This window comes from Salminus brasiliensis, chromosome 22 (assembly GCF_030463535.1).
Source record: "Salminus brasiliensis chromosome 22, fSalBra1.hap2, whole genome shotgun sequence".
Lineage (NCBI taxonomy): Eukaryota > Metazoa > Chordata > Actinopteri > Characiformes > Bryconidae > Salminus > Salminus brasiliensis.
In genome coordinates this window covers 22,784,141-22,810,081 of record NC_132899.1, presented here as the reverse complement: position 1 = coordinate 22,810,081, position 25,941 = coordinate 22,784,141, and the positions used below count along the sequence as shown (strand labels likewise).

Below are 25,941 nucleotides of genomic sequence, written 5' to 3'. Positions count from 1 at the left end.
GAAACAATATAAGCCAACTTTAAAAACGTACAGTAATTTAAATACAGTACAGTAAATACACTGATCATCTCAGCCACCAAATATGCAGTATCTTTGTCTGAGGTCTGTGCCAGTATTCGTTGAGTCAGAGATATCTGGACTGTCCTGATCACTTGGTAAAGTTATCAGTCTCAGACTGGTTAAAAAAACAAGGATAGGAATGTGTGATTTTCCTGCCGGAATAGAGCATTTCAGTGATAGTCTGACAAAGTTTCTGTTATTATGGTCTGTTTTCATGTTCCACTGTAAGATAGTTTAACACTGCAGACTGTAAACCCTTTTATTTGCATACTGAGAACGTCCGCACTGCAGCCGGCTGAGCAATAATATCCGATAATGACGCCTTGAGGACACCGGGCGGCGCTCAGAGCTCAAAACTGTATTGGGATTAAAATAGCCGATACCCGATCCACTGGATCAGCTCGGGGCATCCCTAGTAAACGCATCTAATCAAACATAAACCACAATATCTTCAGCAAATTGTAATGCACAGTTTTTCATTACCTCAGCTTGCAAACATCTGGACCTTGCAAAGACTCACATTTATTCTTAGACCTTAACATGCAAATGAGGCTGGAAGCATCTCACCAACTGTAACTGGGAACTGTCCGCTGAACCAACTTCTCTGACTCTTCAAACCTTCAAACTCATAAACAATGGACCCCTCTAAGCACCTGTCTAAAAATCTGAAAGGTGATCGATATCCACGAGGCAGGGGAGGCCTAGAAGCAGACAGCCAAGCCATATTTTAAGTTACATAGCTTTCTGCAGTGTGTACTGTTGGCAGTACGTAATGGCAGTTCAGAGGAACTGTGGAGGTCACAATGTGATCTGAAACTAAATCCCAGAGAGAATTTCTTGCATGCCGGTAAGACAGACAAACCAAAAGCCCCATATGTCTGCCAAGAACCTGCATGCAAGTTCATCTGAGTCAAGAGGGTGTTGCACCATTCCACTGTGTAGCACTGCTTACACAACCTTAATCTTCATGGAAGTCATGAAGAAGGAAACTTTACCTGTGACTCTGTCACAGAACTCAAGAGGACATGAAACAGGACGAAACAGGAGGACATTAATCCATGGGCTACATGAAGTGACACAAACTGAAGCTTTTGGAATGGCTCCTACAGTCCTGGGACCTAAACATCCTAGAAAATGTACGAATAGACCTTAAACTAAGCTATGCATGCAAGGTAACCCAGGACAATCTCACAGCTATGGGCTATATGGGTACTATATATAGCTAAATATAAAAGACAAGTTGCGGAGAACCGGTGCTGTTAAGTACTAAAAGCCAACCTACCAGTTGGAGCAGTTCCTGGCTGGCCCTTTAAACCTGTGACTTCCTGCATGCCAAATGAATGCTGTAACTAGTGCTGTGAAGAAAGCACCGTGCCGGGACAGCTTATTCTCTGCATCTAATAACGTCCCGCCACACAGAGAGTCACCACTCTCGCAGCGTCGGTACGCTAACAGCCCACTACTGCTGCCCTGTATTGGCAAGGTGGGTTGTACACGTTGGGTCCTTTCGTACATACTTTTCTAGATGAATAATTAACTTCCATCTTTAAGTGCCATTTTGTCTTAATATGGGAGGCGAGTGTATTTCGACAGACTGACAGAATAACAGACTCAGCAAGTTTAAACCAGGAAGGTCTGATGTGAATCAGAGGCAAAGCATTAAGCGGTCTAACACCAGCCTTGAGCTTGTGCTGTTTCTAGAGAGAAATTATTATTATTCAAGATCATTTTCACAATCAACAACTGTATTATGTGCAATAGTACTACACTAAATGTATAACCATGTTGTTTAGAAATTTAAAAAATAGTTTTATAAGCTTTCTAATCAATGTTTTGTTTATTACTTAAAAAAATAAGTGTTTTATCACTTATTCGGCACTGCAGTATGCTCATTTATTGCCTGTATGTACAAAGACCCCCTGCGTTAAAAAAATAAATAAAATAAATAATAATAATAATAATAAAACCACACAGAGATGTGCTACATGAGCATGCTAGCCCTGTATGGGACATCAGTGCTTTAGAAAGAGAGACATCAGTACATCAGTACACATAGGTGTAATCCCAAATGACACACTGCTCTCTATGAAGTGTACTATACAAGTCACGAAATTACGGATTCTTACTCTAAATACAGCACCATATATTGGCAACAGAACAGTATTTACATTTATTCATAGGTTGGAAATCTGAAATCTAGTTTTATGGAGTGATATATGGAGTAAGAAGGTTTTTGAGATTTAGCCAGAAACATGCATGCGTCGTGACGTTAGCATTTTCACAGAGCTCTGTTTCCCCCGTCCAAAAATCTCTACCTTGCAGCTCTTTTTTGGTGTGGATGTGAGTTTTTTTTTTTTTTAATATGCAGAAACGTGTGGACGGGATCCTGAAATAAAAGACTGCATTATAAAACTACATTTAAAAAAGAGGAAATGACAGACCACATTATCTTTCTCTCATGCTTTAATTTTAGAGCTCAGTACATCTGCCTAAATTTGACCCCAAGAAGTCTTTGCATGCCAGCTTCCATACGCTTAAAATTTTAACACTGTAAGCTAGTGATTTTAGGAATGACTACTTAAGGCTCTTTTTGTTTAGCAACTCTCCAGTTAAGATGTCTGACTATACTTGTCAGTGAAGCTTGAATTTCAATCATTGCTCTTCCTTCCTGAGGCGGCTTTCCCCTTTTTGAAACCAGCGTTCGTAATTTCCGAAACTGTCTCTGCTGACACACTGCCTCTGCTGGGTTCGGCTCTTTCAAGGCACATCTTCAATCCAACAATAGACCTTGTTTTACAATTTCTCTGAAGTCTTACAATTCACTAGACTTTACAAGCTGAAAGAGAGGAAAGAGGAATGGCATTATGGATTGATTAATATGCAGTATCAAGGGCAAAACCAAAACTGTTAGATCTGGGCCTTAAATACGGAAACTCCACCTTTATGATCGTGCCATCAGCTGCCCTATGGGGTTTCTAATATTACAGTGTATTGAACGCTGAACCTTGTCTGGCTGTTCTACATTACGTACAGAAGCTTGTCCTACATAGTCTTATGACTATATGAGTGAACAAAGATTTTAGTTAGGAGACTGGGTACAACTCAGAGCTGCTGCCACTCATTTCCGCTTCTAATGACTGACTGAAATCTGACTAGACTGTGACTTGTCTGATCAGGATTGTGTCTGATTAAATGAGCCACAGTCGGTGTTGTAAATATCACTTCCAGAAGACGATTTTCCTTTTGAAACTGGTCCCAACTGCTGGAAATCAAAGTGCAATTGGGTGATTCCTTTGTCGATTTTCCAGTAATTATGTTGGTGGTTAATGTGATGCCATAGTGTTCCAGTTATTCTCCTGAAGGCCTAACGGGAGAGTTACAGGAAACTGATTGGACCCAGCCTGGCCTAGCCTAGCCTAGCTTAGCACTGTAACCAACACGATTTATTTTTTGTAATTATTCCTGAGCTGGATAGTGTTGCTGTTCTCTATGGGTGTTGGCACAGTGTACAGTTAGCTAACTGAAGGGATTGTAGTAGCACCCGGCTAGCACCCAATCTCTACATCAGACTCCCGGCAATGAGTGGTGCTTTGGTGATCATCACTTCCTCTGGTTAATCTGGTTGGCTAGCTTTAGCAGCACCTTTTTAGCCTTGCTTACACATTCTCCTAAAGTAGTGTGGGGCATGGGTCGTCTTCAACGTTCCTAAATTCAGCCATGTCACTCCACTGCTGCGCTCTCTTCACTGGCTTCCTGTAGCTGCTTCCCGCATCAGATTCAAAACCCTGACTCTGGCCTACAAAGCCAAGAACGGACCAAAAGCCGATCCGCACCTAGAGCCCTTCCAGCTTCAAGTACGGCTCGGCTCGACCCGCCATCCCTCAAAATCCACAGAAGACAAGCGTCCAGGCTTTTTTCTGTCCTGTCTTTAAATTATTAGTCTATTTAAACTAGCTGAGGTTTTTCTTGGGTAAATAGCAAAGTACTCTTGTAAGTCGCTCTGGATAAGAGCTCATGTACAGGTGTGTGTACATTTTAGGGGAGTAATTTAAACGAGGCTAAATGAGCCATGTAACAGGTTTGAACTTTTAAAATTGGGCCTTTTTTTCAGTTCCGGGTTATGTTTTCAGGCTCCACTGTATAATAGTTTGCGTGGTTTTGCTTTTGAATGAGTACACATCAGTTTTTGAGGTTTATGTTATACCACTTCTATGTACTAAACTTCCATTATTTAGCTAAGGTAAATACAGCTTTCCATTCTAATGCACCTTTAAGAGAATTACTACAATTATAATGACAACAGACACATGATTCTATATGTACAGTAGTTTTTAGAAGTTTTTGCTAAATAGCTGCCTTCTCTGAAGTTGCATTTAAACAATTTAAATGCAAGCTGGATAGTTTAATAAATTTAGAGTTATTTATCAGGCTTTTCTATTTAAGTATTAATATTATTTTATTAAGCTTTTAGGTATTCTCACATAGACAGTGTTTGAATGGCTTATTTATATATAGCTCAGATATGTCATGTATCTTTTAAGGTGTAAGAGTTACTGTTTCACTTTTCATGTCTAACTATGCAGGTTGGTCATCTTTCCCATAATGTTATCCTGAGACTGAATAAAAGGCCATACTACTACCAGCTATTACATAAAATTATACTACCACTAGCCAAAAAAATGGTTCTTGGGAGACAGGAATAGTTCTGGGAAAAAATATTACATTATGGTATGGAGGTTCTTCATGGTCACATCTACATCTACCTTTACAAATTGCTCTTTGAAGAAGGGACAAATGGGATTCCTGAAGGGTCTTGCAGCAAAGTCAGTGGTTCTAAATAAAACATATATAGAAAGAGAAAAGCAAAGATCATTTGAACCAAGTGTTTGCCTGGTTAAATGGTTCTTCTCCATGGAATTGAAACCTCCTGGATATGGTTATTTAAACAACCTTTATAATATGGGCTATATATAGCATCAAAAAGTGATTTTCTCTAAAAAGGTTGGGTGTAGTCAGGGTTTCAAGTAGTAGTAGGACAGTGGCGGTGTGTGTGTGAGGGTGGAAATACCTCTCAAATCATGCAACTATAGTATATAATTATGAACATTAATACACAAGCATTTACTCAGTTGGCAAGTGCAATAAAAGATCTCTATATAATATATATATATATATATAGAGAGAGAGAGAGACAGATTCTTAAAGGACCTTTTTACAATGGTATTCATTTAGAACCAACAGTGGTTCCACTACCGTGACTGGTTCTACATAGCACCCAAAACTGATCTCTGATATCCCTTCTAAATCTGCAAGCTTGCACTTTCATTCAAAATTCACAAACTGAGGGTCACATAACACCAACGCTTGATCACCTGAGCCTGTTACGGGGTGGCCAGACTGTGAAGGAAAGAAGCTCTGCTCCTGGGGTGTCAACTGCGAACTAAACGTTGCTCTTCGCGACGTGAGCGACCTAATTATGAAGAGAGTGGTGAAGGAAGGTATAAAAAAACAAAAAAACACCACACACATCTACATTGTTTGGTCTTCTCAGTTCCTCTGAGAGAAGAGCCCGGAACACTCGTGAGAGCTAGAGAGCTACAGAGAGGGAGCATCCATTTAGCAGCCAGCACCCAGACAGTGCAGGGGAAATAAGCCATGCGTCTCTGTCAGGAGTCAGAACAAGGGATTACATCATGCCAGACTCGCAGACTTGAAAGCAGCAAAACCAGACAGCCACACACTCGATGGGAGACAAAAAGAGACTCCCTAACTCAGAGGAAGATGATGTAACTCGACACATTAATTGTATTCCAAAGCATGGACTGGAGCTGGAGGTAACTGCTTGCAAAATGATATGCTTGGATTATTTATGTTTGGCAAGGGTGGGGGGGTGGGGTTATGTTTTAACTGTACCTCTGTGTCCTATCATACCTGTTACAATATCTACTGATTAATGACTGCTTTTAAACAGTAACCAGACCTAACACACACACACACACACACACACACACACCAACAAAAAAAACCCAATAAGTACGGTACTTATCTCTCATAGTCAAGCTCCAAATCGAATAACGCAGCCAGGCAGACTGATTACCACATGAGAGAGTGAGCCTGCCAAAAATAGAGCTTTAATTTCATTACAAACCAAGAATCATGTTTCTCAATATCAGCAGAGTTTCAAGGCCAACAGGAGGATGGGGATGGGGGATGTGGGGGGGTGAAAAATCCACGCCAGCTTAACTGTTGGGCACATGGAGGTACGCAGGAAAAAAAAAAAAAAACAGCCATTCAAATATCTGCAAAATGACGTAATCCGAAAAAGGCCCACATGCTCTGGGAGTTTAGCACGAGCTCGCAGCGCTGGAGTGGGCTGAAGTGGTCAGGAAATAAAAGTAGGGGCTTTGACAATAGGAAAGGGTGTGGGCTCTCCATCACTCAGCGGCCGAGAGGACACGTGACCCTCAGGGCGAGTGGAACTGGCACTGGAGTTCATGGCTACAGCTCCTCTGGACAGCTGTCCGGCAATGCAGCGCTCTTCAAAAACAACAGCAAGGCTCTCAAAAGGTTCTTGACTGACATGTATCTGGTAACCCTGATTTGGTATAGAGAGGTTACATGATAAATATACAAATATAAAAGAATTCTCTGAAGACCCATCCACTCCAAGTGCCCTTGAGAAGGAAAGGTGTCTCTTTTACAGCCTTAAAAAGGGTTCATTTTGGTTCTATACTGAATTGCAGTAACCCGCTGATTACTCAATTGGTTCTTTGTCATGAATATAAAAACCTCCTGGTTTTGTAAAGCACAAAAACTTGATATTCTGTATAACGAAAAATCTCCATTATGGATTCTTACCTTCTAAATGTGCTTCTACCAATATTGCTTTCCTCTCAATGTGGAATTGGCGGTCTGAAAAGTGGGTCAGGTTTCCGTCAGCATACCCCTGACCAATCATAAGGCTAACCAATCAATGGTTGTGTCCTCTCTTTGAGTGTAAACCTGGCCAGCGAGAGAGAGGTCTGATGGGTGCAGTTTGATTTTTTTATTTTTAAGGAGTGTTTTTAATCTTATTTCTGCTTTGTGTCTATTTAAACTTCTTAATATTCAAATGTAATGTTATACCAAAAAAACTCTTTATCAAAATGTGTTCACAGGGGCTTTAATCAAAGAACCCTTTTTGTGTACCATATTTGTTCTTAGATTCTACAGCACTGCTTTAAAGAAGTATTTTTGGGAGCTTCACTTTAAAGAATAGCAAGCGGGAGTTTGAAGATGCTAAAACGAGCTGAAGCCCTAAGCAGCCTGTAAAAATCAGCCGTGTGAATCTGGCTTTTTACGATTCGCAGCCCAGCAGAGGCTATAATTTCAAAACAAATATGTTAGATGCGGTCATCCAGGTCTTGGAAGGACAAAGTCAACTTTGGCCCACCTAGATCTGCGGTTCATTTTTTAGCCGTAGTAAAATGGGCAGGGCTGGAAACAAGACATAATAAGCACAGTAATCACATCCCATAAACCTATTACTGAGATAGATGATAATAAGGGAACAAAATAATTGGTAACACTTCATTTTGATGGTCCACTGCTGACGCTTTGTAGATGCTCACATATTTCTGGGGAGATTAGATATTAAAAAGGATAACACACTTGCATAAGGAAGGAGTTTCTAAACCTGGAGCTCAAAAAAAGGAAACTTCTAAAACCGGGCAAGACCTTGTAGACCACCAAACCCAACCTCAGCGCATGACCAGCACTTGAAGCTTTCATCTTTAAAAAAGAGAGAGGAGAAAAACAAGCTCCACGTTTGCTTCAGATCTGACAACAAACACAGGTGCTCCTTTCCATCCTTCCAGTGTAAGAAGATGACTCAGCACTGCGGGTCTGAAAGGATGTGGAGCTGATCAGCAAGCTCTTACTGATAAAAGCAAATAGATACAAAAGGAAAACATCTGATCATATCAGACTGCTCAAGCTGCCAGAATCACCCCAGAGTTCAGGCCTCAACATCACTGAATGTGTTCGGCAAATTTGGCAATGACACAGGCGGCAAAAAGTCAAAATTGCTTCCGTGACGGGACTGCAGAAACACTGAAGGAGAGTCTCCTGAGAAGAACAGAAGGTGTTATAAGGGTGAAGCTGTTAGATTTAATTGTCCAGGCTTATGTAATTGGTGTGACTTTCAGTTAAATATATAATATCTGCTTTTCTACACTGAAATATGAATAACTTGTATTTAATGGTCATTTCGACCGGAAATTAAATAAATAGACTAAATTTAAATTTATACTTTCTTTCTGCATTTTTGTCTGCATTTTGGCCTCCTATCCAAAGGCCATTTTTGGTCATTTTTGGTCAAAACAAGCTTTTTAAACATGCTTTCCAAGATGGAGCTTTCTGAAAACTCTCACAACTCTCAAAACACCTCCTTACTCCCTATTCAGTGAACTAAAAAAGTCCTAAAGCTACATATCTACATCTAAATAAATTTAAACACTGTTCTAATACAGATGTATATTAATGCTCCACATAGGGAGTCATGTGTAATTTGGAATGAAACCTCTGTATTTTCTTCCTTCTGTGTGTTGTTTTGATGTCTCTCAATTTTTCCCCAATCTGGACTATCAATTACCCAACCTGCATGTAATCCCCCCTCTCCCCCATTGCGTGCGATGCCCCTGACACCAGTAAGGGCAAACTAGCACTTGCCCCCTCCGATGCATGCGCAGTCAAGCCGCTCATTTTTCAAACTGCATTAAACGGCAAGCAATGCTCCTTGAGGGAAGCGCCGCGAACCCGGCTCCAAGGAACCAGCCTGCAGACGCCAGTGTTGGCCAGCACCGCAACAAAGCGATGTGGGGAGAGAGCGGCATCTATCCAATTCTAGGCCAATTGTGCTCTCTCAGGGCCTCGGCTGCCGATGGCCAGCAAGCAGCATGACCGGGACTCGAACCCAATCCTCTGATCACAGTGACAGTGCCTTATTCTTTCCCTTTTTTACTAAAGACGGGAAATAAAAAAGTAATCTTGCTTTTAATAGGAAAAAAACCTTTTGACCAGGGGTGCCTATACAGCAAACAATTCAGCTGATAAACTGATCCAACAATGACGATAATCAACCAAAAGCCAGAGCGCTTTCGGAAGGTGTTTGGAAATAGCACTAAACATCTGAAACAGAGGCCATAAAGCTTTTTCTAGGCAAGAGGGTTAGCTTCCTCTTTTAGGGCTTCTCAGTCTTTAACCACAAAAGCAGAACTGGTTCCTCATATGCTCAACCGGGCTTGCCAAACTGGAAGTGAATTTAGTTCACATTCTAATTTTGAAATGCGCGTCCCTCCGCCCCTCTCCCTCTCTCTCTTTCTCTCTATTGTTGGAGAACAGGCCTGACCACCTGTTACCAATTACATCCTCGGATGCAGAAGTGCAGATAGCACTGCCTTCATGGCAGCGAAGGGGCGAATATGAAAACCCTGTGTGCGTGCGCCTGCCCCCCGAGGCTTCAGCTTAACGTGTTTGCCGTATGTGATCCGTGTATGAGCCCGTCCATGTCCGCAGCGGAATAAGTGCGAACGGGACAAAGCGAGGAGCCTCCTCAAGGAGAGCTCAGAGAGGCCTGAGAACACTCAGACGTTCTTATGTCATTCGGATTCGAACTGACTGTGCCAGCTCTTGCAAAAGCCGCATTCCGCTCTATCATGTTAATTTCTGGCAGCTGGGCTGGTGGAGAACGTCACTTGCAGACATTCAACATTCAGCGGCTCGTAGAAAGAAACTTCGCTCTCGTGCGAAAACCTCATAGCCTTGCAGCGGAGAGGAGGAAGACATTCGTTTCATGGACGTTGAAGGGTCTAAAGGTTCCAGTTAAATGCTATCACCACCATGCTTAACAGTTGGTACAGTGTTCTTTGGGAGTGATAGCCTCACCTTTACTCCTTCAAACAAACTGGTTCAATATGACCATGAAACATAAAACCATAAAACAGAAGGCTTTGTCCTTGTACATGTGGCATTATTACAGCAGGGGCTTCTTTCTCAGACGGCAGCCTCTCAGCACATGGCAATGTAAGGCCCTGGTCACACCTGTGTCTCGAGTGATCCGATCACAAATGATTACCATAGCCATTACCACAGTCTCCTGGTCACCGTTTGTCATTTCCGCTGGAGGACGGGCATGGCGCACCAGTTCTGGTGGTTGGTGTGGCACAATGGATAACACCAGTATACAGTGGGGCCAAAAAGTATTTAGTCAGCCACTGATTGGGCAAGTTCTCATACTTAGAAAGATGAGAGAGGTCTGTAATTTTCATCATAGGTACACTTCAACTACGACAAAATGAGAAAAACATCCAGGATATACTTAAAATACTTGTTTTTCACCATAATTTACAAATAAATTCTTTAAAATTCCTACAATGTGATTGCCTGGATTTTTTCCACTTTGTCTCTCATAGTTGAAGTGTACCTATGATGAAAATGACAGACCTCTCTCATCTTTCTAAGTAGGAGAACTTGCACAATCAGTGACTGACTAAATACATTTTGGCCCCACTGTATGTCAATGTGCTACCACGCTATGTGGTAGACTGGATTCAATTCCCAGTCTGGATGACTATGCTGTGCTACACCAATTAGAGTCCTTGGGCCTTTTAAGTCTATCTGGATGAGACTGTCAGCTACACGCTGTACACATTAATGTTGTCTCTTTCCCGCTGTTTTGACACTGAAGTGGCTAGCATGTCCTATAAGCTGAGGGTGACCGTTTCATCCAGACCTTTGCCTCCCAATAACTTCATCCTTTCATACAATTACTTGAGCTAGGATCTGCAGTTGTTTAGAGATGGCTCCAAGAGACTTTCTTGACTTGTGTAAACCTACGATCATTCTCTCAGATCTGCATTAGATTCCTTCGGATTTCTCATTTATGCGAGCACAGAGACGCTACCGGCGGTAGTCAATCATGATCACTGACCGGAAGTTAAGAGGCCCATAGAATAAATAATCTAAATGGGAGCAGGTACATTTTTGACCCATGTATGTATCATTTTGACCATGTGTTAGTTTCAGAAAACTTAAAGATGTATGTTGTAACTCATTTTGCCCCAGAAAAAGGAACAGTTCACATAAATCACTGAAAGTCCAATACTTGAGCCCTTTACTGTTACCCGATTATACCCGAAATCCATTCATGATAAAATGTTCAGATAATGTAAAGCAGCAGAAGTTTTAAAATGGTGCCAAAAAGCAAAGAATTAAGTAACATCAAAGAAGAAATCAAATATTCAGTTTTGACGAAAGGAAAACTGGCCTATATCTTTAACTTTTAAGAGTGTGATTAATGTAACACTATTTCACAGAAAGTCATTTGGAACCATTTCTATTAAGTTAATTTGGTATGAAACTTTCACCTTAATATAAAAAGTAGATTATACAATAAAGTGATGAAAAACAGCCACGCATTATGCTGGGCAGGTGGGGTTGGGGGGGGTCCAAAAAAGCAAACTGGATCTATCTGGGCCTTGGCTGCAGCTGAATGCATTAAATTTTTGGCACTGGAGCTGGCACTGGCACTCTGTACGAAAGGACACCTCTCCCCTAAGTCCCTTCAGGAACTAAGTCAAACCGCAGACCCAAAATGCTCAGTTATATATTGTGGGGGTGGGGTGGGGGGGCAAATATGTCTGAATCCTGCACTGATTTAAATCACTGGGGTCACGGCCTGGCAGGACATGCTGAGTTCATTCATCTTTTTTCTGAACAATACACGGCCATATTTCCTCTCCACTTCCCTCCAGCGCACGGAAAGCCAGAGGAAGGGCCAAAGTAGCCGGCACTAGATGCAGGAGCGACTCAGCAGTACGGCAAGTCACAGTGCCTTCAGATTACGCTCAATAATTTACACAGTGACCCCTCTCTGAGTGTCACACTCCCCTATGGCAAATGGGGCGGTTTGTACAACTCTGAATTCTTAATGAATGTCCACATTTGTACAACATGGGTCCTGCAAAACTGAGTAGTGTTCATTTAAAGACTTTGAGGACTTGCTCTTTTTTCGATCTACATGGGAAAAAGACTGAATAACTGCTTTTAATTATTTAATTTAATTTTACTCCTATTTAGGAACCTGAGGTATAAAGAGCAGGGGGTGAAAATGTGTAATGAGTATTTGCATTTTTGGTTACTGTAGTTAAGAATTTGTGGTTTACTTGAGTAGCACTGAAATTAAGTACTTTTAATTCAAACGTCCAATGGCAACCATTTCACACCATATCGAGGTGTGAAATTACCTTTGCTTCTGGTTCAGCACCATTCATTAGTTACCACAACATCACATGCCACCCAAAATACCTTCAACACCACCCAAAACTTCTACATTTTCTTTTTACATCTACAGACTTCAGTATATTGAAGCAGACTCATATTTACTCCCACTCAAGTATATTTTTGGCTCCATACTTCCTCTTTTTTTTTTTTTGTACGATTTTGACACAGTACCCTTTAGATTTGTACAAAGTGAAGACAGTTCAGTACATTCTACAGCATTTCAATACTCTAACAACATTTGACCTAAACATAGCAGACAGTAATACACTCACACTTACATTTAGGGCATTTAGCAGACACTCTTATCCAGAGCAACTTACAAAAGTGCTTTGCTATTTACCCAAGAATAACCTCAGCTCGTTTAAATAGACTAATAATTTAGAGATACCTCTAAGTTTAGATACTACTAAACCCAAGTCAATAAGCAGACCATAATACTCTACTCTTCACCCATGTATTCTCAGAAGAGGCCCGAGCGACTCTGCCGTTCGGACACCCAGGGGAAGCTCGTTCCACCACTTCGGTGCAGGACAGAAAAAAGCCTGGACGCTTGTCTTCTGTGGATCTTAAGGGATGGTGGGTCAAGCCGAGACATACTTAAAGCTCAAAGGGCTCTTGATGCAGATCAGCTTTTGACCAATGCCATCAGGTACGGAGGGGCTGGTCCATCCTTGGCTTTGTAGGCCAAGACGATCCGTGCCGCTGCATTCTGGATACTTTGCAGGGGCCTGATGGTGCTCAAAGGGAGAACAGCTAGAAGAGAGTTGCAGTAATCAAGTCTTGAAATGACAAGTGACTGAACAAGCACCTGAGTAGGCTCTCTAGAGAGGAAGGGTTGAATATGCCTGCATTTGAAGACATTTATATACACGTCTTATGCAGAAATTTGGAAACCCCTGCTAACCTCCTAAATGCCAATACTACCTCCAAGCTGTCAGACTTCTTAACAAGGACTGAGCTGAGACCCCGCCCCGCTCACCTGCTCACGCAAACTCACACACATATAGTAAACTCACACCCACACACTTCATATGCACTCACATACACATCTCTATTGACGCTCAGACCATGTGACTACTTGCACACCTTTCCGGATACGCGCTGCTAAATACTGTATACAGAAGAGCTCTTCTACCTCAGTAACTGCTGTGCTCACGTATTATGTAAGCTGACTGTGGATACCGATATGCCATAGCTGGTTACATACCGTTGCACTCTCCTGTTGGTTTACTGTGTCTAATATCTGTTGTATTTATAATATTTTTTGCACATTTTATGTTTATGTATTTGTACTGTATTGTTTCTGTTCCATGATGCACCATAATGGTCCTGCAGGAATGTAATTTCGCTGTACTTGTACTTGTACAGAATGACAATAAACAATATACAATAAACAATACAAGCCTTGTGGCTTGACCTGATATTGTGACAAGTCTAGTATCCTAACTTTCACTTAAGTATAGTTTTTGTCTGTGAGGCACATGGCGAAAGAGGCTGTGCCTCTTGACGTGGTTGTGGATTGTGGATTTCGAGGAGTGATTAGGATCATTACCCTTGTGAAGCTGGAGCTATCCTCTTTTCATCTTCAGCTTTTTTTACACAGGACTCATCAGTCTACAAAATTCACCAGGCTTGTTTAGATGTTCCTTAAAAAATGTCTGGCGCTGATTTTGGTGGTGAGGATGCAGGAAAGGTTTTCCTGTGATGACCCTTCCTTGCAATTATATTTGATTGCTGTTATGATGCTGGGCTGTTAAAAAGTTCAGCATCATAACAGTTTGCTTTACAACCATTTCTTAACAATGACTGTGAACAAGAAATAGCTTTGACTAGCTAAATAAGGCCTGAGCCCTCTGTATTTGCTTATTTTCTTTTTTTGCACTCTGAAATTGTACACAAACAAAACAATAATGCTCTAATCTTGCTTAAAACTATGAAAAGTTTTGAAAGAATGCTTCATTATTCACTTCCCTCCCCATGGGAGATCTTGGCGACTTGACTTTTCTAGAGAAACAGATATTTAGATCAGTGGTGGACAGTCTTTTGCATGCCACTGTGTGTGTGTGTGTGTGTGTGTGTGTGTATATATATATATATATATATATATATATACCATGATACATAACAGCAGTGCTTTGATAAACATCACAAAAGTTCAGGTTTGTTATACATCAAAGGGATGGACTGCTCAGAAATGTTGTAAAATGGTCGAATCCCTACGGAACGTCTTTCAACACACTTCTGAAGCTTTCTGTTCGTTTTACTTTCTCTTCAGAGATCAGATCTATCCAACTTTAAAGCCCAGCATGATATGAGGAGATATACAACTATCCATGAGTATCTGAAGAAATACATGAAAGAAAGGGGAAAATCTAACACCACGTTTTATTGTATGCTGCCATGGACAAACACACACACACAATAGCCCACATATTACCTGTCTATTGAGCCAATATGACCTGAACTGTGAAAGACTTATTTCCAGGACCATGGAAAATGACCCTAACACCAAAATAAAAAATGTAGTTAAATAAATCAAAAGCTTTACAATAATCAGAGTAACTGTTATTGTAATATTTAGAATTCTGTTGAGTAGGCAGGAAGTTTGAGGTTTTTTTTTTTGTTGTTGTGTGTGTATCTAGAATCAGTGTAAATTGTTTCCAGATTGCATCTTGTGTGACTGTGCGGACAGTATTGCTGCACACCTGGCTGCTGCCCCCAACTGTCCGGCTTCTGCCACTGCAAAACCTACCAGGTGACATCATTCCTCACACAATCCACTGCCTTTGAATGGGTTTGCAGCTACGTATGCATATGTGTTGCCATAATAAGGTAGAAATTCATCAAGCGTTTCCTTATACTTCTTAAACCTACATGATGAGGCATGTGCACAGTAGAGAAACTATTTCTGGTGCCATAAAAAAAAAAACATTTATTTAAAGAGATTTGATCACAAAGAACCTTAACATCCACTTTTCTAAACCTTTAAAAGGTTTTTCTTCTTTTTTTTTTTTTTTTTACAAACATTTTTTGTCACTAAAAATGCTTCTTCCATGGCATTGCTCAGAAAACCCTTTGCAGAACCTTTTTGACATCAAACAAGAATAATAAAAAAAATAATAATAACAAACACTGCTTATGGGGTCAGAGAAATGATTTCAACATGCTCTCTAAAGGCTCGTTTTGAGAAGATGTGAAGTTTCTCACAATAAAAACCAGTCATAACATCATAGAGCATAATACTTAAATGGATCCAAAATGCCATGCCTTGTTGAAGTGGCTTTAAAATAACTATGATTTGACAAAGGGCCATTTAATTAAGCCCCTGCATTTACTGGAGCCTCCCAAAGGATAAATCAAGCGTTTCCTGCCAAGGCCTGCATTTCTATGGAATTCTTAAGGACTTCCAGCTACGTCCTAAACGAGCACCAAAGGGGGAGCGAATTTAGACATTATCTCTGAACGGGCGGCCAAAAAAATGCAGCTTAGTTTCCTCAGAATATTCGCAGTCGCCCAAAGCCCAGCGCGCATGGCCAGTAACGATGATGACACGGCCCCCCAACTCCGTCCAGACCACTTTACATGAATTTTTCAGCGGCTACAGAGCAGCCGTTTTCCAAGCGTATCAATAGTGTGGAAAGCCATCCGGCTCTGGCCTACTTCTGCTCCCCCGTGCGTGACACCACAACCATTTAGAGTGGCGTTTCCATCCTGATAGCAATTCCACCACCGTTTTCAGCTGTCTCATTCCATTTTCTGTCCACCGCCTAATTTGTGATGCAGCTTTCGCTCCCCTCCTCTGCTATCCGGCCGCCACGACTATCCGCTCGCGCCCTGCATTATTCACCGCTTCCAAGAAGGCCCCTGCACCCTGGAGGCCAAGGCCCACCTCCGCCCCACAACCAGCCTCCGCCAACCCCCTCCCATTTCCATATCTGTCCTTTAGGACTGCTGTTTTACCATTTCAAATAAGCATGTTGGGTTTAGGACTTCACACTGAGAATACCAATTTGGATGCCGCTCGTGAAACCTTCGGCGCGGCCAAACAGCTGGAGCCCAATTTAAACGTGCAGGCAGACGGAGCCGGCGGCCCACCAAGCCGAGGGACTGGCTCGCTCTCTGCAGGCCCACTCCAGCCACCACGCAATCAGTCGACTGTCAGGAGAAGCGAGAGTGCATGTGAAATCGGGAAAGGGGGGCTAATGTTAACACGCTAACTGGCGAATGCAGTCATGCCACTCAAAGTGATGGTTTCCAGCATCCTGGTGGAGTAAAGTCGGATTTCTGAAAGTTCAGCGTTGCAAGCAAATGGCGAACAGACCAGGGCCTGACTGCATAGAAATTTAAGCAGATTAAGATTCTGATAATGTCAGACAATATCACATTACATGGACAAAATTTACAATAGTTTTGTTTGAACAGTGCTTTACAAAAACTAATAAACAGTAGAAACCCACACTTTCATACCTTCCAAAGACACTTTCATATCACAGGCAACTTGCCTCTTGGATAGTACTCAAAACAATTCTCTTGCAGAAAGCCAGAAACCAAGCTATAAGCTAATATACACTGATCAGCCATAACATTAGCACCACTGACAGATGAAATGATGTGTTGAAAGCAGGAAAAATGGGCAAGCAAAAGAATCTGAGCCACTCTGACAAAGGCTTAATTGTGATGGCTACACAACTGAGTCAGAATTTCTCCAAAACACTCGGCAGATCTTGTGAAATGACCAGTATGCAGTGATCAGTACCTACCAAAAGTGGTCCAAGAAAGAACAACCAGTAAATCAGAGACAGGGTCATGGACACCATGGAGGCCCCACCTTGCGACTTACAGGACCCACTTGCACACATCATCCCACAATGCACAGATCACACATCATATTTTATCAGATTTTTATTTCCCCTTTTATTCCTGCTTTAAATGTTAGTCCTGTGCAGATAAAGGAAGCAGTATAAAAACTGAAGTATTATATAATATACATTTTGTAGCGCTGGGGATGGAGCTTTCCATTATTCTCAGCAATTCCGTTGGTTTATTATCAGTTCTCTTTATAGAGTGTTATTAATCCTTGGTTTCCTCATGCCAAATATTAAGTAGTCATGCTGTTTATGTTTTATGGTTGTTATTTATCGCTGTCGCTGTCATGCCAAAACAATGACTACTTGCTCTCCATAAGACTGGCACATAATCTTGAAAGCATTTAATCCTCAGAGACAAATAGTAGTCCTTACACCAGAGCTCCTAGAACAGTAACAGTAACCAGTAAAGGCTCATTTTTTGTCTAAACATAACTGGACTGGGTGAAAATATTCACTGTCTGTCACTGCTGTAATTTATAGGCAGTAACTATTGCAATCCACTGTATGTATGGGAGGAAAGGGTGTAATCCAAATGTGGTATTTCTAACTCGTCAACTGCGTCCCTCCATTCTGCCAATTTAGAGTGTGTGAATACTGAGCAGAGTAAAGTACTGTAATTAACTGTGCTTGTGTATGTGTGTGCGAGTAGGACAATGTACTTACGAGAGCCAATGTCTCCTTGTAATTGTAGTATCTGTGGGACGGGCATGGTCAAAACCACCACATCAAACTGCTCCGGCAAGCCCCCTTTCCGGCACACCTCCCAGCCAGACCCTCTGCGGTTAACGTGGGTGATGTGATAGCCGAAGAACACCTCTGCTCCTGCTTGGGTGCGGAGGGGCATAATTGGCAATATTGTGGTGGAGGGGAGTAAAAGAAGGAGGGAAGCCCGTGGAGAGAGGAGGAAAAGAAGAAGAGATAACACCAGAGAGGGTCACACAAATTCCCATGATTCGGAAAAAAGGGCAACATACTCCCAGAATTACAAATCAAATCATGAAAAGTGAATGAAAAAAGAGAAAGGCTGAAAGAGGCAGGATACAAAAGTAGGGATTAATGGGGCCTCCAAAGTCTGTCCCATCTATTTAAAACATGGCATAGGTTTATATGAAGGGCCTTTCCCAAATATCTACCAGTATTAAAGGTCAGGAATTGTACAGCTGAAATCGAAAATTCATATACACTCAAAAACTGTTAAGCATGGTGGTGGTAGTATCATGCTCTGGGGTTGTTTTGCTGCCAGTGGAACTGGTACAGCACCTAACAGGTAGCTAACGTAACATTCATGTCCATGACGGGTGTACAGAAACCTCTGACCACGACTGTATATTTGCTTTGGATTGAAATGGACTACTTTCCTACCTCTTTTTATCTGAAATATGTAAATGACCTTTATTCTTATTGGAGATAATATGGAATGATTATAAAACCAGGTACACAAGCAGCTGTAGCTGATCACATGTTTACCTAATTAGCCTATATTTCTGCAAATACTGCATTGGTCACATATAAGTAATGGTGCATTCACCACTAATACACTGTGATTCAGATAGAATTATTCTTACATGAAGGATCTGTGTCAGATACCCATTTCCCCACTAAAACTAAAGTAAATAAAGGAATTCTACACTATAGAATAGTTTAAAATTGAATACTGATGTAAACTAGGTACACAGTGTGCAGCTGATCTTTGTTTTTTCCAAGTATTGCTGTGCTTATGCAAGCAGCTGGGATTATCCACTTTTCGTCCCTTTCTGTCTTCTGTTCTTGCACATGTAAAATATCAAAACATCCTCCACTGAGTCTGGAAGTCTAATAACATCAGCCTCCAAACTCCTGCTATGATCTCAATGGCCATAAATCAGTTTTACATAGCCTTGCCAAATGGCCCTTTGCTCTCTCTAGGAAATCGGACATTGATTTCAAAAGAAGTGAAATTCTGCTGGAACAACAGCGGAATCACTCAGGACATTCTGACCTCAACTCGCTTTCAAGGAACATAATTCTGCCATTAAACAGCAGAAGCAAAAACATCGACTTGCAAAACAACGTATTGCAAATAAATCAGCTCAGTCATCCCCTGCCTTTGTCCAAAATCTTTTAGTTCATGCAATTCATGCAAACTATGAATGTCATCTACTAGAACTTCTAAGGTACAGCGGCTCTGACAATACTGCAAATCACCGTAGATGTACCGCCATTTACAGTCTCACTGAGTGTGAGATTTAAGGCCCTCAAACACTGCATGCATTTACTCTAAATCATATGACATATTGTCACTGCCACCCAAAAAGCTTGTATCTCCAAACTGGCAACTTTACAGCAGAAGAAAAAACTAACGTAAGTATAACTCGGTTTCGGTTTCCCATGTAATAATTAAATCACAATCCTTAAGATTTAAGAAATGTGCAAGAGCGTAATTATTATTTATGATATTTATAATAGATAAAATGTATTATAGAATGTATTATTATATTATTTACTGAACTTATTGATGCATCTATTGAGCTTAATGATGTATCTATTTAATTTAATGATACATTTATTAAACATAATAATGTATTTATTGAACTTATTGAAATAATTTATTGAACTTAATGATACATTTATTAAAACATATTGATGTATTTATTGAACTTATTAATATAATCTATTGAATCTAATGATACATTTATTAAACATAATGATGTATTTATTGAACTTATTAATACAATCTATTGAATCTAATGATATATTTATTAAACATAATGATGTATTTATTGAACTTATTGATATAATCTATTAAACCTAATGATACATGTATTAAACATAATGATGTATTTATTAAACTTGATGATGTATTTACTGTACTTCCTCATCTTGTAAAATATAAAATATTTTTTATTCCTAGTCATTTTGGAGCATTTATATTGGTCAATTTATCAACTGCCAGATTCACATCATGTCAAAGAGTAAAAAATGGCAAAAATGGAGCTACAAGGTTTTGGCAGGTCACCTGTGTTGTTAGAATTACTGGTATTTCGCACACCAAGCAAGATTTTTCAGACACCAAAAATGTGACATTTTTAATTCACCCTTTGATCTATTTTTATAAACTTGTGTGGGCAGTTCATAGATCAATCTCTGCCATAAGCATGGCAACAACCAAGATGGCTGGCTGTGTCACAGCGACTACAACCTTTAAGCAAACTTTTGTTTGCTCCAACAACAACTAAATATCATCTTAAACTGAATCCCTGGCAAGAAACCCATAACTGAACAATGGCCTACCTGACTCTTTGAGGTAGTGTTTGGCAATGGAGGACACTCCAGAAGGAGTCACATAGTTGATGCTGGCTTCATCTTTAAACACCATGCCCTCCATTGTGGTCTCGAGCGGTTTTAAAACATCATGCTGTAGCAGTTCTTCATAAAAGCTAGAGAAAATAAGAGCATGATTGAGAAAATGTGCACCACGTTTGATATGCATCATACAGGCACAACATGACCCACCTTTTGTGAATTTTGGAGTAATATGGTGTGGCAGTGATGTACTGAGCACCGAGATCAGCTGTGCAAGACATATTGATGGGACTTTTGCTTGTAGACATTCTTCCTCCTGGGATGGAAAATGAGAAAATAAAGGACAATGATATCAGATTCATAACAGTACTGGTAGGTAACAGCAATGCTTCTTAAACTTTACTGAACTCTTGGCAGTCTCACACTGGAATTCCAGCCTCCTGCAACGTAAGTATAACTCAGGCAGTGCACACAGTTTCCCATGTAATAATTAAATCATAATCGTTAAGATTTAACGTGCAAGAGGATAATTATTATTTATGATATTTGTAATAAATAACATGTATTATAGAATTAATAATAATAAGTATTATTATATTATTTATTGAACTTAATGATGCATCTATTGAGCTTAATGATGTGTCTATTGAATTTAATTATACATTTATTAAAATATAATTATGTATTTATTGAACTTATTGATATAATCTATCGAACCCAATGATACATTTATTAAACATATTGATGTATTTATTTAACTTAATGATGTATCTATTGAGCTTACTGATACAATTATTAAACATGATGTATTTATTGTACTTAATGATGTATCTATTTAACTTATTGATACATTTATTTAACATAATGATGTATTTTCTGAACATAATGATGTATCTATTAAACTTATTTATACATTTATTAAACATAATGATGTATTTATTGAACCTAATGGTACATTTATCAAACATAATGATGTATTTATTGAACTTAATGATGTATCTATTTAACTTATTGATACATTTATTTAACATAATGATGTATTTATTGAACTTAATGATGTATCTTTTGAACTTATTGATACATTTATTAAACATGACGTATTTATTGAACTTATTGATACATTTATTGCATTTATTAAACATAATGCTGTATCCGTAATGAGGTATCTATTGAACTTAATATCCGTTGAACTTGATGCTGCTATTATAATGTAATGTCATTTTAATGTAATGATATATATATATATATATATATATATATATATATATATATATATATATATTAACTTAATGTAGTTACTGAACCTAACGTATCTGCTTAACTTGATGACATTTTGTGCCTAATAATGTATTTATTGAATTTAATGAATCATTTATTGGAGTCTATTATGTGTGTATTGGCACTGGATTGTTGAACTAAAATATCAACATTTTTCTCATTTTTTAACCCTACATTAATAGACTTTGTAATTCACTGCAATTGTAATCAAGGTACATGTAGTGCCATTTTCTACATGATATTACTCTTTATCTATCACTACTGGCAGATACGACCATGATAAATGCTGGATATCTGCACTGTCTCACAATTCTTACCTGAAATCAATCATAATCAAGGCTTTCACATCATTTCTGTGTGAGATTAAGCAACCTTTCCTTCACTTGGTAATTAAAGCCCTTAAAAGCTCTCTCGCAGAACGATTTGACCAAAAATGTATTTTAAATACATACAGGGAGACATAGTGAGAAAGTAGCCTCCAAAGAAAGCTTGCTATTTTTCAGATTAACCATCATTTTAAACCTTACTCATAAACACTGAGAAGACACGTGTAGATTAACTGGTCGTTTTGACCACTGTGAAGAAAAGCTTATCTGCAACCATCCAGAATGGTGTTATTTACATCTCAATGACTAAATTATGCAGACATTAGAAAAGACCCCTCGGTAACACACCTCCCTGCCCTCCCGGCATTGTTCAAACAGTTCTTACAAGGGAAGTAAACTCAAACATCTAACCACCTAATCTCCTAATTCTCTTGTCTGCCTCAAACCATCTGATCAATGGCTTCTTGCTTGAATGGGCCTCTTTAGTCTTAAACCATTTACTGTTTCCAATCTCTCACAGCACCCTTGATCAAGTCTCAATGAACAGCTTAAAGGAACAGTTCAGCAAAACATCAGACTATCATCCTTCATCATTAACTCCAGACAAATTGATACAGGATGTTTCTTTTCTTCAGTTTCCAACAGATGTTAGGCCAACACTGTCAGCAATCTCACCTAGATAAATAAACACCACATTTAAGCTGATACTGGACGGTTACTGTACATTGCTGTCCACCATTCAGCTCTGTGGAGACGTTTGTTTATGTGATTACACTGCCCTGTACTGAAACACATCAAATAAATGAAGATGCGGATGTCTTTTCAGCGGGTTGAGAGACTGGTGACAGTCCAAGTCCAGTGTTTGTTAGCAATGTTAGCTCAGCACCTCCCGTTCGAAACTTAAGAATCAGACTTCAGACCTCTTGACTGATTGACTGCAGCTGAGGTGCGAGAAATACTGTTCATATAACATTTTTAATCAAACTACTCCTTTAAAATGATGATGATGATGATGACTGCCAGAGCCCAAAGACTAGGTGCACATGATTGCCACTGAACTGCTGATCCAGAAATCAGAAACCCTGAGGTGATTCTGAAACCTGGAGAATAAAAATGTGACACGAGTTAGTGTGCTTTCTTAAAGACGTGCAGTTGTTCACAGATGGCTGAGAAAGCGGCCTTGTCAGGGAGGAGACGTCGGACATGTCAATGCGTGCGTGATTATGTGCAAACCTAGGCTGTCTACATGTAGTCTGTTCTAGTAGTACAAAGGTAAGATAAGCTTGCTTGCTTGCCTGCCTTTCTTTCTTTCATCACAACATCCGACATAAACTAACCTAACAGAGGTGGGTGGAGTAGCCCGAACCCATACTCGCCTAACGATAATGTCAGCCTTCTGCGCTGAAAAAATGGCATAAATAAAAGTTCCACTCATTTCAGATGTATTTACTGTGCTGGTGATGGAACCCAGGGGTTACAACATCTGCAACACAAATACATGCTGTTACCTTTCCTGACCACGAACCTACATTTGTCTTCTGAGTGTTTCAATGTAATGTTGATGATGGCAAACTAGTGGAAGATCTGAGAAAAATCAGTGAAGCTTCCACACAGAAAGTTATCACATTAACCCCTTAACACAGCAAGGCTTATTACACACTAAGATGAATTATTCAGTCAGTAGCAACTGGGACTTCTGTACAAACTGGTGGGGCTATTCTTTGGTAACAGAAGTTTGTAATAGAGGGGTTAAACGGCTATAAAAACATAGCTTGGTGTCTGAGACACAGTGTTCTAATAGTTTTGAGAAGGTTTTGACTTTTCTTTTAGATTTGGATGTAAATGCGTAAAGATTCAATGGTGGTTTTAGGTAGCAAAAATAATAATAATAATAATAAAAAAATAGATATAATGATGTTATTTACATCTTAACGACTGGATTATGCAGAAATTAGAAAATCCGTCATTAGGAGACCTTCCTTCCCACAGTACTGGCAAAATAATGGCAAAAATAATGGTAAAAAAACATTTTCTTTGGGATTTACTTTGACTTAGAACACCCTGTATGTACATCTCTGTCGCAATGGGTCATTAAGTCATTCATTTCTTTAACTTTTTCATCTAATCATTTTCTCATTGATCACTTCTTCAAATCTGGTTCCCATCCCCACCACTGTAATAGCCTACGATCACCTTCTCATCAAACCTGTAACGACATTAGATTCTACTGTACTACCCTTATTGTTGGATTGTATTACTGTGCTGCATTGTGTAACTGCTATTGGCTGCTAAATCAATAAAGTATCTGTCTGTCTGTTTACATCTTAATAACTGGATTATGTAGAAATGAGAGAACCCATCATTAGGAGACCTCCCTTCCCCCAGTTCTGGCAAAATAGCAGAAAATCTAAGAAAAATAACTTTTCATTGGATTTGACTTTTTAGTTTTGACTTAAAACACCCTGCATCTACATCCAAGTCATTTCTTTTTGTAAACTTTTTCATGCAATAACTTTCTCATGAATCACTTCTACAAATCTGGCTCCATTCCCAACTAAGTGAACCTCCTTGGTCCAGCTGACTCCATCAGTTTTCATTACAGTGCATCATTTCACCTCAAACCTCTCCCAATCACTCCGATCACATCTTACCAGCTAAACCCCAAATTCCCTTTAGCAACTGATTAAATCATAGACGTGCAGAGAAGCTTCTTTATACATCCAGCATCTTTCAGCATACAGAGAGAGGTGTGAGAGACCCTGTTTTCCTCTGTTTTGGGGAACGTTTCGTCTTCAATACACAGCAAAGCAGTGCAGGTGCTGTCATCTAAAAAACACCACAATTAACCCCAAAAAAGGGGGATTTTTTTTAATGTTAGTGACTGAAATCGAGGAAGTAAAGGGTTGGTTAATTTCCTTACAAATGTATAGCAGACTTCCAGTAGTAGTACAGTACTAGCTAACTTCTCAGCAGCCCTGCAGTTCACTGAGGACCTGTCACGTTAGCTAACTGTCTCTGCCCTGAAGATCAGCTGGTTGACCTCCGCCGTGTCGTTGGTTAGTAAACATGCTTACTGGTCTTACTAGTTCAGCTCATCTCGTTCAGCTATCCAACTACAGCTTGGTTATCGAAGCCCTGCAGAAACCACACAGTCGCTTGACCACTTTTGGATACAATGAACGGAGTGAAATGCTAAAGCTAACCTGCACCCCGGGACTTCTCCCACACGACTATCTTAACTCTGTCTGCCAGCTCCCGCCGCAGAAGACAGGCGCACACACTGCCTGTGAGTCCAGCCCCAACTATAAGCACCCGGGACATGATGTTAAAAAGTTTAACACGTCTTTGTCTTGTTTAACGTGTAGCAGGTCGTTCAGAAACTGCTGCAGCTGAATTCCGCGTCTGTCCCTTTAAGAGCCAGGAGACACTTTCTGCTGTTGGCCAAACAAAACTTACCGGAGAAACAGACCGGGCTAAAAAAAAAAAAACGCAGGCTGCGTCCCAACCTATGCACTAGTGCACTACATAGTGTGCAAAAAACGCGCTCTACAAACAGAACTCCATTCATTACTGTAGTATATTAAGTGTAGGTGTGTGTGGTTTGGGACGCACCCATAGTGTAGTTTCGCGCTACGTAAAATTACCGTCCAAAATAAAACTCGGGTTATTAGACATAATTAATTTCGAACATAGTGAATTAAAAATGAGTATAATAATGATTTGAAATATTAGAAATAATCGAATTTATAGGACACATGTTTTGTAAAGATCTGAAATTCAATTAATTTAATTAATTAATTTGTAGT

The 25,941-nt window shown here is 39.9% G+C and overlaps 1 protein-coding gene across 2 annotated transcripts in view; it reads right to left on the bottom strand.

Annotated features, from left to right (window-relative positions):
• The window catches only part of rnls (renalase, FAD-dependent amine oxidase), a 67,719-nt gene extending 42,174 nt beyond the window's left edge, over positions 1-25,545 (bottom strand). The window contains exons 1-4 of one of the 2 annotated variants that reach the window (XM_072668058.1): positions 25,339-25,545; positions 20,742-20,847; positions 20,520-20,665; positions 17,913-18,074 (exon numbers count right to left, since the gene is read on the bottom strand). In XM_072668058.1, coding sequence (XP_072524159.1) covers positions 17,913-18,074; positions 20,520-20,665; positions 20,742-20,847; positions 25,339-25,456 — 532 coding nt within the window. In that variant the 5' untranslated portion in view covers positions 25,457-25,545. The remainder of the gene's footprint in view (positions 1-17,912; positions 18,075-20,519; positions 20,666-20,741; positions 20,848-25,338) is intronic. The other variant, XM_072668060.1, reaches the window with a different exon arrangement.
• Between the last annotated feature and the right edge of the window lie 396 nt (positions 25,546-25,941).